The sequence below is a fragment of the Protobothrops mucrosquamatus genome, unplaced genomic scaffold (genome assembly GCF_001527695.2).
Source record: "Protobothrops mucrosquamatus isolate PMUCROS unplaced genomic scaffold, P.Mucros_1.0 scaffold2008, whole genome shotgun sequence".
NCBI classification, from domain to species: Eukaryota; Metazoa; Chordata; class Lepidosauria; order Squamata; family Viperidae; genus Protobothrops; species Protobothrops mucrosquamatus.
This window is the reverse complement of record NW_015388121.1, coordinates 28,434-41,508: the sequence shown is the minus strand read 5'-3', so window position 1 is coordinate 41,508 and position 13,075 is coordinate 28,434. Positions and strand designations below refer to the sequence as shown.

The 13,075-nt window shown below is 49.9% G+C and overlaps 1 protein-coding gene across 1 annotated transcript; it reads left to right on the top strand.

The window, feature by feature from the left end:
- Positions 1–328: 328 nt before the first annotated feature.
- KIF3B (kinesin family member 3B) lies at positions 329–12,855 on the top strand. Its single transcript, XM_015823837.1, has 8 exons — positions 329–1,747; positions 2,278–2,379; positions 4,673–4,795; positions 6,289–6,407; positions 6,748–6,861; positions 8,799–8,904; positions 11,540–11,715; positions 12,765–12,855. Exons 1-8 carry the CDS (start codon positions 329–331, stop codon positions 12,853–12,855), a joined length of 2,250 nt encoding a protein of 749 aa, XP_015679323.1.
- Positions 12,856–13,075: the final 220 nt, after the last annotated feature.

The window sequence follows — 13,075 nt, the reverse complement described above, 5'->3', positions numbered from 1 at the left end:
TACTGGAAGACGGCTATCCTGTCCCCCCTCGTCCTTCTCTTCATTAAACTAGACATAACCAATTCCAGCAGCCGTTTCTTATATGTTTTATCCTCCAGTCCCCTAACTGGAGGCTAAAAGTCTTAAAGTTGCCAAGGTTGGACACCCCTGATCTAGGATGTTAAGTGTGAATATGGTAGAATAGGAACTTCTGCTTGCTATGCTAGCTATTATGGAGTCTGAGCACTTACGTTCTGTTGTTGCACTCCATTATTTGCAGGATTAGAAGGATCCTTGCTGTTCGCGATCCCGTCATCCGTTCCTTTGGTCCCCGGGCTAATCTGTTGTCATGTTGAAGTTAAAGTGCTCGGAGACGGTCAGAGTTGTCGTACGATGCCGGCCAATGAACGGCAAGGAGAAAGTGGCTTCCTATGAGCAAGTGGTGGAAGTGGACGTGAAACTGGGGCAAGTCTCAGTCAAGAACCCCCGGGGAACATCTCACGAGCTTCCAAAGACGTTCACCTTTGACTCTGTTTACGACTGGAGCTCTAAACAGTTTGAGCTTTACGATGAGACTTTCCGGCCTCTGGTGGACTCGGTTCTCCAGGGCTTCAACGGGACCATTTTCGCCTACGGGCAAACTGGGACAGGGAAAACCTACACCATGGAAGGGGTGCGTGGGGACCCCGAGAAAAGAGGGGTCATCCCCAACTCCTTCGACCATGTCTTCACCCACATCTCTCGGTCGCAGAACCAGCAGTATCTGGTGAGGGCCTCCTACTTGGAGATCTACCAAGAGGAGATCAGGGACTTGCTCTCCAAGGACCAATCCAAGAGGCTGGAGCTGAAGGAGCGGCCTGACACGGGCGTCTACGTCAAAGACCTCTCCTCCTTTGTCACCAAAAGCGTGAAAGAAATCGAGCACGTGATGAACGTCGGCAACCAGAATCGGTCGGTGGGCGCCACCAACATGAACGAGCACAGTTCGCGCTCCCACGCCATTTTCGTCATCACCATTGAGTGCAGTGAGGTTGGGCTGGACGGGGAGAACCATATCCGTGTTGGGAAGCTGAACCTGGTGGACCTGGCGGGCAGCGAGCGCCAGTCCAAGACGGGAGCCCAGGGCGAGAGGTTGAAAGAAGCCACCAAGATCAACCTCTCTCTCTCCGCCTTGGGCAACGTCATATCGGCCCTCGTGGACGGCAAAAGCACCCACATTCCCTACCGAGACTCGAAGCTGACCCGCCTGCTCCAGGATTCCTTGGGCGGCAACGCCAAGACGGTAATGGTGGCCAACATCGGCCCGGCCTCCTACAACGTGGAGGAAACCTTGACCACCTTGCGGTACGCCAACCGGGCCAAGAACATCAAGAACAAGCCCAGAGTCAACGAAGACCCCAAGGATGCTCTCCTGCGGGAATTCCAAGAAGAAATTGCTCGCCTGAAGGCCCAGCTGGAGAAAAGGTCCATCGTCAAGAAGAAGAAGAAGGAGAGGAGGAGAGACGGCGGGATCGGGGAGGAGGAGGAGGAGGAGGAAGAGGAGGAGGAGGAGGAGGAAGAGGAGGAGGGTGGAGAAGAGGGAAGGGTGGACAAAGATGACTACTGGAAAGAGCAGCAGGAGAAGCTGGAGGTAGAGAAGAAGGCCATCCTGGAGGACCACAGCTTGGTCGCCGGCGACAAGATGAGGCTGCTGAAGGAGAAGGAGAAGAAGATGGAGGACTTGAAACGTGAGAAAGAAGCGGCTGAAAAGCTGGGGGCCAAAATCAAGGTAAGATGTCTTTTATACCAAATAGTATATTTTTATTGGTCATTAACCAGCATAATGATGATTAGATAGATAGATAGACAGACAGACAGACAGACAGACATAGATAGATAAATAGATAGATAGATAGAGAGAGACAGATAATAGATAGATAGATAGATAGATAGAGAGAGAGACAGACAGACAGACAGACAGACAGAGATAGATACAGATAGACAGAGATACAGAGATCTTAGAGATAGATAGATAGACAGACAGACAGATAGATATAGATAGATAGATACAGAGAGATACAGAGATAGAGATAGAGAGATAGAGACATATATATATATACATATATATAGATAGATATAGAGATAGATAGATAGATAGATAGATGGATAGATGGATAGATGGATAGATGGATAGATACAGATATAGATATTAAACTTTTAAGTTGACTGGAATTGCAGTTGTGAGACCAGGATGATATCTGCAACGTTCTAATTTTATGAAATTTCTCCCCCGGTGCTCCTTCATTTTTCATTTCTAAGGCCATGGAGAGCAAGCTTCTTGTTGGCGGGAAGAACATTGTGGACCACACAAACGAGCAGCAGAAAATTCTGGAACAGAAGCGGCAAGAGATTGCCGAGCAGGTGAGATAAGGGCAGAAACCGCCCATTTTTTCCCCACATCTTTCATTTTGTTGTTTACCTGCAGACCAAGGGCCTCCCCTTTCCTACCTGGACCAAGGGCCCTGAGAATATTTCCCAAGCAAAGGTCTTTCACAAGTGTGAAAACTACGGGCGGTCCCTGACTTATCGAGGGTAACTGAGCCAGGAATTACGGTCGCACGTTACGGAGGCCGTAAAGCGGGTCACCATGTGACTCTGCCTGATTTTATTAACTTTTTTTTTATTTTATTTATTTTTATTTATTTTATCAAATTTATACCCCGCCCTTCTCCTAATGGACTCAGGGCGGCTTACAGCCAGTTAAAACAGATAACTAATACAATAATACTAAATTTAAAATGTGATTAAAATGAAATATTCATTATTGGCCATTTCTTTTTAAAATTATTTTTTTGTGGTTAAATGGACAGCGTGGTCATTAAGAGAACAGGGCAGTCATTTTAAGTGGACCCATTATATCCAGTGGACCTTTTTTTTGGGCTGGAAACTGGAAGAATGCTCGTTTCCAGCAAAAAACGTCCTAAACCGCAGTCCCTTGAAGTAGCCAGCCATCTTTACTTCCTTCTATTTTTTCCTCTGATTAAAATTTCTGTACTGTATAATCAGTCGCTCTCTGTTGAGAATCAGCAGTTATAGTTTTTAAGTTAAGAGTGTGAGAGTCAAACGGGTTTCTGAACTTGTTGACTTCATAACTTTTAATTCATTGATATTGTGATGACCCAGGGTGCAGCACCGAGGCAGTGCAGTCAGCTGGCAATTCAAACCGCCCTTTAATTGCTCCAAATTTTCCCCAAACGCTCCCACAGTTTCTGGCAAGCCTCCAAACCAGTGGTTCTCAACCTGTGGGTCGGGACCCCATTTGGGGTCGATCGACCATTTCATGGGGGTCACCAAGCAAGGCTGTCCGCCATTTTTTTTGTCTGCCATTTTTTTGTCTGCCATTTTTTCCCCCTTTTCCGGCGGGTGCCTTACCTCCCTTGGGCTGGGCCAGCTGGTGGTCGGCCTGCTCCGTCTCTGCCGCTTGCCAGCTACGCCTCGGCCGGCGCAGGGGGCAGAACCACGCATGTGTGGCGCTCCCGGGCAGGGAAAGTCCTCGACTTGCGACCGGTTGGGTAGTCCTCGACTTACGACCGGTTTAGTCCTCGACTTACGACCGGTTTAGTCCTCGACTTACGACCGGTTGGGGTCACGGCATTAAAAAGGTTGAGAACCACTGCTCCAAACAAAGGAAGACACACACACACCTTCAGCTGCCTCTGGCTGCCAGTAGTTTCACATGCAGTCTGATTAGGAGAGGAATTTACTCAAGGCCACGGAGATAACAAGGAATGACACATACATCATAAATCTAACCAGTCTGTATGAATACATGCTTGCCTGAGCCATTTCAAAAGGGAAGCAACGTTGTCAGCCAGTCCAAGGGTCAGAGTTTCCGGGTTTCCCAGCAGAAGTCACAGAACAAGAGATCAGCAACAACACATTCCTCTGAGGCCACAGACACCCTCAGCCTCCATAGGGTCCCCTTCCAGCTCATTTTCCTCCGCAAATTCAGGCTCCGAACCCTCTTGGGAGATGGGTTAATTCAGGGGTGTCAAACTCAATTGCCCTCGGGGGGGGGTTGCGGCCTACTGGGTGGGCGTGGATGGAGTGGGTGTGGCCTACTGGGTGGGCGTGGCCAGCTCTACATTCGCATCAAGGGGGCCTGTGGGGGGCCTGGGCAGGAGTGGGACAGATCTGAGGGTCTCTGGCAGAAGGAGGTGGGACCAGAGCAGAGCCCATCAAGCCGGATATGTGAAGTAGGCGAGGGCCATTTGCTGTCCACTTCCAGGCGATGGTGCATTTCTTCATTCCTCACAAAGGGTGACACCTCCCCAGCATGCACCTAGGGGGCTGGGCCGACGCGGCAGGGGCCGGTTCCTCGCTGTTTCCAGACGGTCTTGTGGAGCTAAGACTGAATGCCTTTCAGCATAGATGGCCACCACAAAATTGTACATTGGCTCCCGGCTGGCCTGGGCCAGGGCCAAGGCAGAGGGGGCCATTCCCTCACTGTTTCCAAGATGGCTTCGCAGGCCACATGAAACCACTTCACGGGCCGCATCCGGCCCCCGGGCCTTGTGTTTGACATGTCTGGGTTAATTCTTCAGCCAAGTTGAGAGTCCCCCCCTATGAAGGGCGCTCTCACAAGAACGTGAAGGCCTAGATCAGTGAACGGAGAAGCTTGAAATGAACGCGAACACCTTGATGTGTCCTACAGAAACGACGGGAGCGAGAAATCCAACAGCAGATGGAAAGCCGGGATGAAGAGACCCTGGAGCTGAAGGAGACCTACAGCTCCTTACAGCAGGAGGTGGACATCAAAACTAAAAAACTGAAAAAGGTGATGACCAGTCAAGGAGAATCTTTGTAGCTCAGGGTTGGAATGAGCTGGGGTTCCTTGGGGATCCCTGAGCTGTAGGTTGTTGGTCTTGCAGACGTTTCGTGACCCAACTGGGGAAGATCGTCCATGCTAGAAGGGAAAAAGGTTGGAGGAGGAGGAGGAGGAGGATTGTAGGGTCCTTGGTGCTCTCAGAGCTTGGTGGTTTTCTTGCAGACGTTTCATGACCCAACTAGGGAACATCATCAGTGTTAGAAGGGAGTGGGGTTTGCGAGGAGGAGGAGGAGGAGGAGGAGGAGGAGGAGGAGGAGGAGTTGAGAAGGACTATGGGTTCCTTGGTGCTCTCTGAGTTTGGTGGTTTGCTTGCAGACATTTCGTTACCCAACTGGGGAACATCATCAGTGTTGGGGGGGTTGTGAGGAGGAGGAGGAAGAGGAGGAGGAGGAGGAAAACTGTGAGGACCTTGGATCTCTCTGAGCTGGGTTGCTTTTTTGCAGATGTTTCATTGCACAAGTAGGTAACATCATCAGTGCTAGAAGGGGGGGTTGTGGAAAAGAAAAGAAAGAAGAAAAGAGGAGGAGGAGGACTGGTTAGGATCGAACTCCCGGCTGTGGGCAGAGTTTGCCTGAAATACACCATTCTAACCATGGCACTTCCTCTGCTCATCTATCATCTATGATAGATAGAGATGATAGGTATAGATAAATGGATGGATGGATGATGAGAGATGAGAGATAGATAGCTATAGCTATAGATAACATATAGAGATACAAATGATAGATCAGCGATGGCGAACCTTTTAGAGACCGAGTGCCCAAACTGCAACCCAAAACCCACTTATGCATCGTCGAGTGCCGGGTGGGTGTGGCCCATTGGCTGGACGTGGCCCACTGGGTGGGCGTGGCTGCGGTGGTAACGGCAGACGGGGCGGGACTAAAAAGTTCAATCAATCAATTCCAACTTTGCAAGATCTTTTTTTTCCCGCGAGAAGTTGAAATTGACTGATTGATTGAACCTTTTTTTTTGCACACGGCGGCGGAGGCCTAAAGCGAAAAGGTTTTATAAAACCCAGCTGAAGGCCTAGGACTGGGGCGACGGCGTGCGTGCCCACAGAGAGGGCTCTGAGTGCCGCCTCTGGCACCCGTGCCATAGGTTCGCCACCACTGTGATAGATGATCGATAGAGATGAGAGATAGATGATAGGTAGATGAGAGATGGGGTGTGTGTGTTGAACAATAGACATATATCTCTTCATAGTGCTTTCTAGCCCTCTCTAAGCAGTTTTGCAGAGTTGGCGTATTGCCCCCAACAATCTGGGTCCTCATTTTACCAAGCTTGGAAGGCTGGAAGGCTTGAGCCAGTCACAATCGAACTCCAAGCTGTGGTCAGAATCCGCCTGCAGTGCCGCATTCTAGCCACTGCCCACGCATGGTCTTTTGCGCAGAGGTAGTCGCCTTGTGCATGTCCCCCTCGACAGCTGTATTCCTCTCTTCCAGCTGTTTTCTAAGCTGCAAGCCGTGAAGGCCGAAATCCACGACCTGCAGGAGGAGCACATCAAGGAGAGGCAAGAACTGGAACAGACCCAGAACGAGCTGACCCGGGAGCTCAAGCTGAAGTAGGTTCCGACTAACCCGTGTATTGCCGTTTTCAGGTCTAGAACAGAGGCGGCTCCTTGATACCTTGGGGACTACAACTCCCAGAATTCCCGAGCCAGCCCGGGAAGCCAGAATTCCAGGGATGGAAGTCTACAAGCCACAACAGGGCCATCCTTCCCCCCCCCCCCAACCCTGGTCCAGAACGTGGGAGGGAAGCAACGGGACGGTGGTCAGCTGCCCCAGAGACAAGAACTGTTGACGTGGTCCATCTGGGAAGTGTAGTCCGCCGAGGAAGACATCTTCTGGGTTCCCACCCAGGCCGCCGTCTCTCACTCTTTCTCCTTTCCCGATCTGACCCAGGCACTTGATCATCGAGAACTTCATTCCTCTGGAAGAGAAGAACAAGATCATGAACAGATCCTTCTTTGATGAGGAGGAGGACCAGTGGAAACTTCACCCCATCACCCGACTGGAGTGAGTCCCCTTTCACTTGGAGGGTTGAGGAAGACGTCTGTTCTGTCCCAGCCCCACATGAGTCCTGGTTACGCTCACAAGGAGAAGCCCCTCTTCCAACTAAGCAGGCTGGAACCGCGGGAGAAAAAAAAAAACACCAATCCTCTTTTATTCTTCACAGACCTGAGTCCATGTCCAGGGCAAACAAAACACAGTTCACACAAACTCAATTCCTTAACTCCCTGATTTAGTTTCCACCCGTGGCTTCTCGTCCTGCCTTCAGGCGCTTTGGAGAACAGCTTGACTCCCTCTTCTTTGGGGCAGCCCTGCGCAGTTTCCCCTTTTGGGTGCCGATGCCGGTATATTATATTATATGGTTCTGATTTTTTTATATATATATTCAAATTTTTATTGATTTTCAAATAAACAAGTTACAAATATGGTATACATTAATAAACAAGGAAAAAAATCCCATATTAAATATCTATTCCGAGATGTTCAGCAGTTCCCCCCCGCCTGCGTCCACCCTCTCTTTCACCCTTCCTGCCTACTTCCCTCCTCTCTCTTCTCCTACCTACACCTCCCTCCTCCTTCCTCCTCTCAACTACCCTACACATCCCACCTCCTTCCTTTCCTCATCCTTCCGACGCAGTTAGGGACTCAGAGTGGTGACAGGGGCACCAGTGGACGATCTGAAAGACCAGGTTGGGGACAGATCTTCCTGCAGAAGACAGGCCTACTGATAAAGGAGAAGATTAATAATAATAATAATAATAATAATAATAATAATAATAATAATAATAGTAAAGTTGGAAGGGACCTTGGAGGTCATCTAGTCCAACCCCCTGCTCAGGCAGGAAACCCTATACCATTTCGGACAAATGGCTGTCCAGTCTCTTAAAAACTTCCAGTGTTGGAGCATTCACCGCTTCTGGAGGCAGGTTGTTCCACTGGCTAATTGTCCTCACTGTCAGGAAGTTTCTCCTTAGTTCCAGGTTGCTTCTCTCCTTGATGAGTTTCCATCCGTTGCTTCTTGTCCTGCCTTCAGGCGCTTTGGAGAATAGCTTGACTGTCTCTTCTTTGGGGCAACCCCTGAGATATTGGAAGACGGCTATCCTGTCCCCCCCTCGTCCTTCTCTTCATTAAACTAGACAGACCCAATTCCAGCAATCGTTGCTTATGTGTTTTAGCCTCCAGTCCCCTGATCATGGGACCATAGGGATGTCCCAAAGGTGCTTTTTCAAGAGGCAACTGGACTTCCTTGTTTTTTTTCTTTGAAGATGTTTTGCTTCTCATCCAAGAAGCTTCTTCAGGTTCTGACTGGATGGTGGGGAGGTCATCTAGTCCAGCCCCGTGCTCAGGGAGGAAAGCCTATATCATTCCAGACTAAATAATTGTCTTCATAGTGGCCGGAAAGGCTCCCCAAATCTTACGGTGTGTGTGTTTGTGTGTGTGTGTGTGTATGTTATAAACAGAGAGGGCATTGTGTATTTGTTTTTTTAAAAAATATGTTTTATTAATTTTTTTTTGCATAGTCACCTTCATATTTAGTGTTGTCTGGGTTTATATTTAAAAAACAATCAGTAACAATTAGTTTCTATAATTCTATAGTCCACATAATAGCTTTGCTTGGTGTTTTCTCTTCTTTCAAAAATTTTTCTCTTTTTGCCCAACTTGAATTAATACAGTCCTTATCATTTAGAGAAATAACAATTAAATGTAGACTTTTTCTAATATTTCTACAAGTAACCACCACGCTTCTTGTCCGACTGACCATCTTGATTGCCTTACCATATAGATCCTGTTTGCAATTCTTGTTTAAGTTTGTTTCCCCCACAATCTTTGAAACCTTCTTACTGGTTAAGATTTTTATTACACTTTAAGTATTTAAGTCTTTTTCCTCATACAGGAGGGCGGGCATTGTGTATTTGACCTGCTGTTTCCCTTGCCTATTCCAGGAACCAACAAATGATGAGAAGGCCGGTGTCTGCCGTGGGGTACAAGAGGCCCCTGAGTCAGCATGCGAGGATGTCCATGATGGTCCGCCCAGAAGCTCGATACAGGGTGAGCTCAGACTATGTTTTATGGGGGAGATTGGGAATAAAACTAAGGAGTGCGGTGAAAAATAAATACCAGGAGGTCTCACCTGAGAAAGATGTGCAGTCGGTAGAAAAACAGGCCTTTTGTTGTTAGTTGCGAAGTCGTGTCCGACCCATCGCGATCCCACGGACCACGTTCCTCCAGGCCTTCCTGTCCTCTGCCATCTTCTGGAGTCCATTGAAGCTCAGGCCTCCTGCTTCAGTGACTCCATCCAGCCACCTCCTTCTCTCTCGTCCCCTTCTTCTCTTGCCCTCCATCTTTCCCAGCATCAGGCTCTTCTCCAGGGAGTCCTTCCTTCTCATTAGGTGGCCAAAGTCCTTGAGTTTCCACTTCAGGATCTGGCCTTCTAAAGAGCAGTCGGGGTTGATCTTGTCCAGGACTGACCGGTTGGATCGCCTTGCAGTCCAGGGGACTCGCAGGAGTCTTCTCCAGCACCAGAGTTCAAAGGCCTCAATTCTTTGGCGCTCAGCCTTTCTTCTGGTCCAACTTTCACAGCCATACATTGCAACTGGGAGAACCATGGCCTTGACTATATGTACTTTAGTTGGCAGGGTGACGTCTCTGCTTTTTAGTATGATGTCTAGATTTGCCATGGCTTTCCTCCCCAGGAGCCAGCGTCTTTTAATTTCTTGGCTGCAGTCCCGATCTGCGGTGATCTTGGAGCCCAGGAAGATAAAATCTGTCACTACCTCCATTTCTTCCCCATCTATTTGCCAGGAATTGAGAGGGCCTGATGCCGTGATCTTGGTTTTCTTAATGTTGAGTTTCAAGCCCACTTTTGCATTCTCCTTCTTCACCCGCATCAAGAGGCTCTTTAGTTCCTCTTCACTTTCTGCCATCAGAGTGGTATCATCTGCATATCTTAGGTGGTTGGTATTTCTCCCGGCAATCTTAATTCCAACTTTTGATTCCTCTAGCCCTGCCTTTCTCATTATGGCTGCAGTCTATGGAGATTCACAGTCATCCAAGTCACGGTTGTCCCAAAGGTGCTTTTTCATGAGGCAACTGGACTTTCTTGTTTTTCCTTGAAGACATTTCGCTTCTCATCCGAGAAGCTTCTTCAGGTTCTGACTGGATGGTGGGGAATGGAAGGATTTATACTCCTTGCAGACTGCTGGTCATTTGCCTTCTTTTAGAGAGTCATTGAGGCCACCTGGAGGTATACCTGTGTCCTCAGGGTCTCCTGAGTGGTGCAAATGGGTGTAGAATTCCTTTCAGCAGTCCCCAAAAGGCTCCACGCCCATTTGCGCCACTCAGGTGACCCTGAGGACTCAGGTAAGCCTCCAGGTGGCCTCAATGACGCTCTAAAAGGATGCAAATGACCGGCTGTCTGCAAGGAGTATAAATTCTTCCATTCTCCACCATCCAATCAGAGCTGAAGATATTTCTTGGATGAGAAGGGAAATGTCTTCAAGTCGGATGGAAGGATTTATACTCCTTGCAGACAACCAGTCATTTGCATCCTTTTAGAGAGTCACCCTTTTTAAATTCCCTGGACCCTTATCTAACTCCTAGCAGAGTGATGGCGAACCTTTTAGAGACCGAGTGCCCCAAAACTGGCCCCGCCCCTGCTCCACCCCCTGCCCCGCCCCCACTCCGCCTGCCCGCAGGGCCACTTACCGCCTCCAGGGCCCACCGCAGATTGCCCAGGCAGCCCAGCAGCGCCGTGGCGGCCACACCCTCTGCCCTCACCCCGCAGCATCGACTGTGCGCGATGGGCCGTGAGGGCAGTGTCTTGTCCAGTGGTGGGGAACCTATGGCATGGATGCCAGAGGCGGCACTCAGAGCCCTCTCTGTGGGCACGCGTGCCGTCGCCCCAGTCCTAGGCCTTCAGCTGGGTTTTATAAAACCTTTTCGCTTTAGGCCTCCGCCGCTGTGTGCACAAAAAAAAAGTTCAATCAATCAGTCAATTTCAACTTCTCGTGGGAAAAAAAAAGATCTTGCAAAGTTGGAATTGATTGATTGAACTTTTTAGTCCCGCCCAGTCTGCCGTTACCACCACAGCCACGCCCAGCCAATGGGCCACACCCACCCAATGGGCCATACCCACCCGGCACCTGACGATGCATAAGTGGGTTTTGGGTTGCAGTTTGGGCACTCGGTCTCTAAAAGGTTCGCCATCACTGGTCTTGTCTATGCTGCCTGGCTGCCATGTCCTTGGCTGCGCTGCCCCGCGTGGGTCACGCTCGGGGGCGACTCTCCTCCAGGGGGGCTGCTGGTGAGGAGAGGGTCAAGGGGGAGGCGAGGCTGGGGCAACGGCACGTGTGCCCACAGAGAGGGCTCCGAGTGCCGCCTCTGTCACCCGTGCCATAGGTTCGCCACCACTGTCCTAGCAAGTGCCAACCATGAGTTGGGAAGATTCCTGCAGGAACTGCAATCTGTGGCCTTTATTAATTGTCTCCTATTTAATTATGAGAGCCATAAGCCGTCCCAATGTTACATCTTGGTGTGGCTTACCAAAGACAGCAATAAACCCAAAATAAAGGGAATATTTAAAAAAAGAAACCTAGAAAATATTTAGAAAAAAAAACCCCCCAGACATTATTACCCTGTTGAAATCATCAAGTTATTAAGCTCTGCCCGAATTTCGACTATTTAGGCAGAAAACATCGTCCTGCTGGAACTGGATATGCCCAGTCGGACCACGCGGGATTACGAGGGCCCGGCCATCGCCCCCAAAGTCCAGGCGGCCCTCGAAGCCGCTTTACAAGATGAAGATGAGATCCAAGTGGACGCCTCTACTTTTGAGAGCACGTCGAAGAAATCAAAATCCCGGTGAGCTGGAATGTTAACCCACTGTTCTTTCGGAGGTCTAAGAAGTTGGAGGGCTGAATCGGCTGGTTTTCAGCCTCCTCAAGTGGGGAAGAGATTTCTGTTAAAAAGAAAAAAAAAGTATCTGCTGGAGATGCAGGAATTTCTGAAACACTGAGACATAAATGTATTTGCGCGGCCCGGTTTCTGATTTAGATCAGGGCTTTTCAACCAGTGGGACGGGTACCACCTGTGGTACATGGGCACCTGGCAGGTGGTACGCGACCCTCCTAGAAAAGGGGTAGCAGGGGAGGGGAATGAGCTGAACCGGAGGCAGCACCGCACAAGCCTGAGCGAGAGACGGCTGGAGCTGCAGGGCTGTCAGGACTCAGCGGAAGCCCCAGGATCAGCGCTAGGCTCCAGCTGGAGCTCGGCGCTCATCCTGGCGCTTCTGCTGAGCCTAGAAGAAGCGCCGATCAGCTGGAATGTTGCAGCCTCTCCAGGGTCTTGTGATTTACATTCAGATGCTTGGCAACTGATTCCTATTTATGACGGTCACAGTGTCCCAGGGTCATGTGAAGGGACCAAAACCTGCTGCAACCACCCAGCAGACGGGGGGAATAAAAACCAAACACCCCCCCACCCCACCCCCACTGCCAATCCTCAACAGAAATGCTCACAACAATGAAAACCTCGGACAGGAGGAAGAGCGCGGCCGGGTGGGCAGGCAAGTGTCTTGCTCGGCTGTGGCTCGGGGGGCACTTTTTTCAGGGCCATTGTAACTTTGAACAGTCACTAAGCGAACTGTTGTAAGTCAAGGACTACCTGTACTTCATCCCTTTTTTCCTTTTTTTTTTTTTGGGTCCATCAAGTTTTTGACACCTTGCTAGGCGACGGGTGGTCCTTGAATATTTGCCATACCCTAAAAGTGGTACAGTGGGTGAAAAGGTTGAAAAGCCCTGAATTAGATCACGATTTGTCGTCTTTCCTACCCGTGAACGCGCCGTCGGGACGTTTTGTTTGGACAGTTGGCTCCTTTCTTCACGCTTCTCCTCTTATTTTGCATTCCGCAGGCCTAAAACTGGAAGGAAGTCCGGCAGCTCCCCCTCCAGCGCCTCCACCTCCCAGCTGTACCCCCAGTCTCGCGGGCTGGTCCCCAAGTAAAAACCGGTCGCGCCTGCCGAGGGCAGGGCTCCCATTTTGCCGTCACATGCAGAGGCGAGGTAACGAAGCCGCGAGGCGCTAGGACTTAAAAAAAGGAGGCCCGAGTCCACAAGAAGGCCTTTTTTTGAGAAGAAACATCCGTCCCTTTTGCATCCGGCGGGACAGGCTCCCCAGGGCGGTCTCTGGCCTACCGCGAAGGGACGTTTTTGCGCCTTGGGCT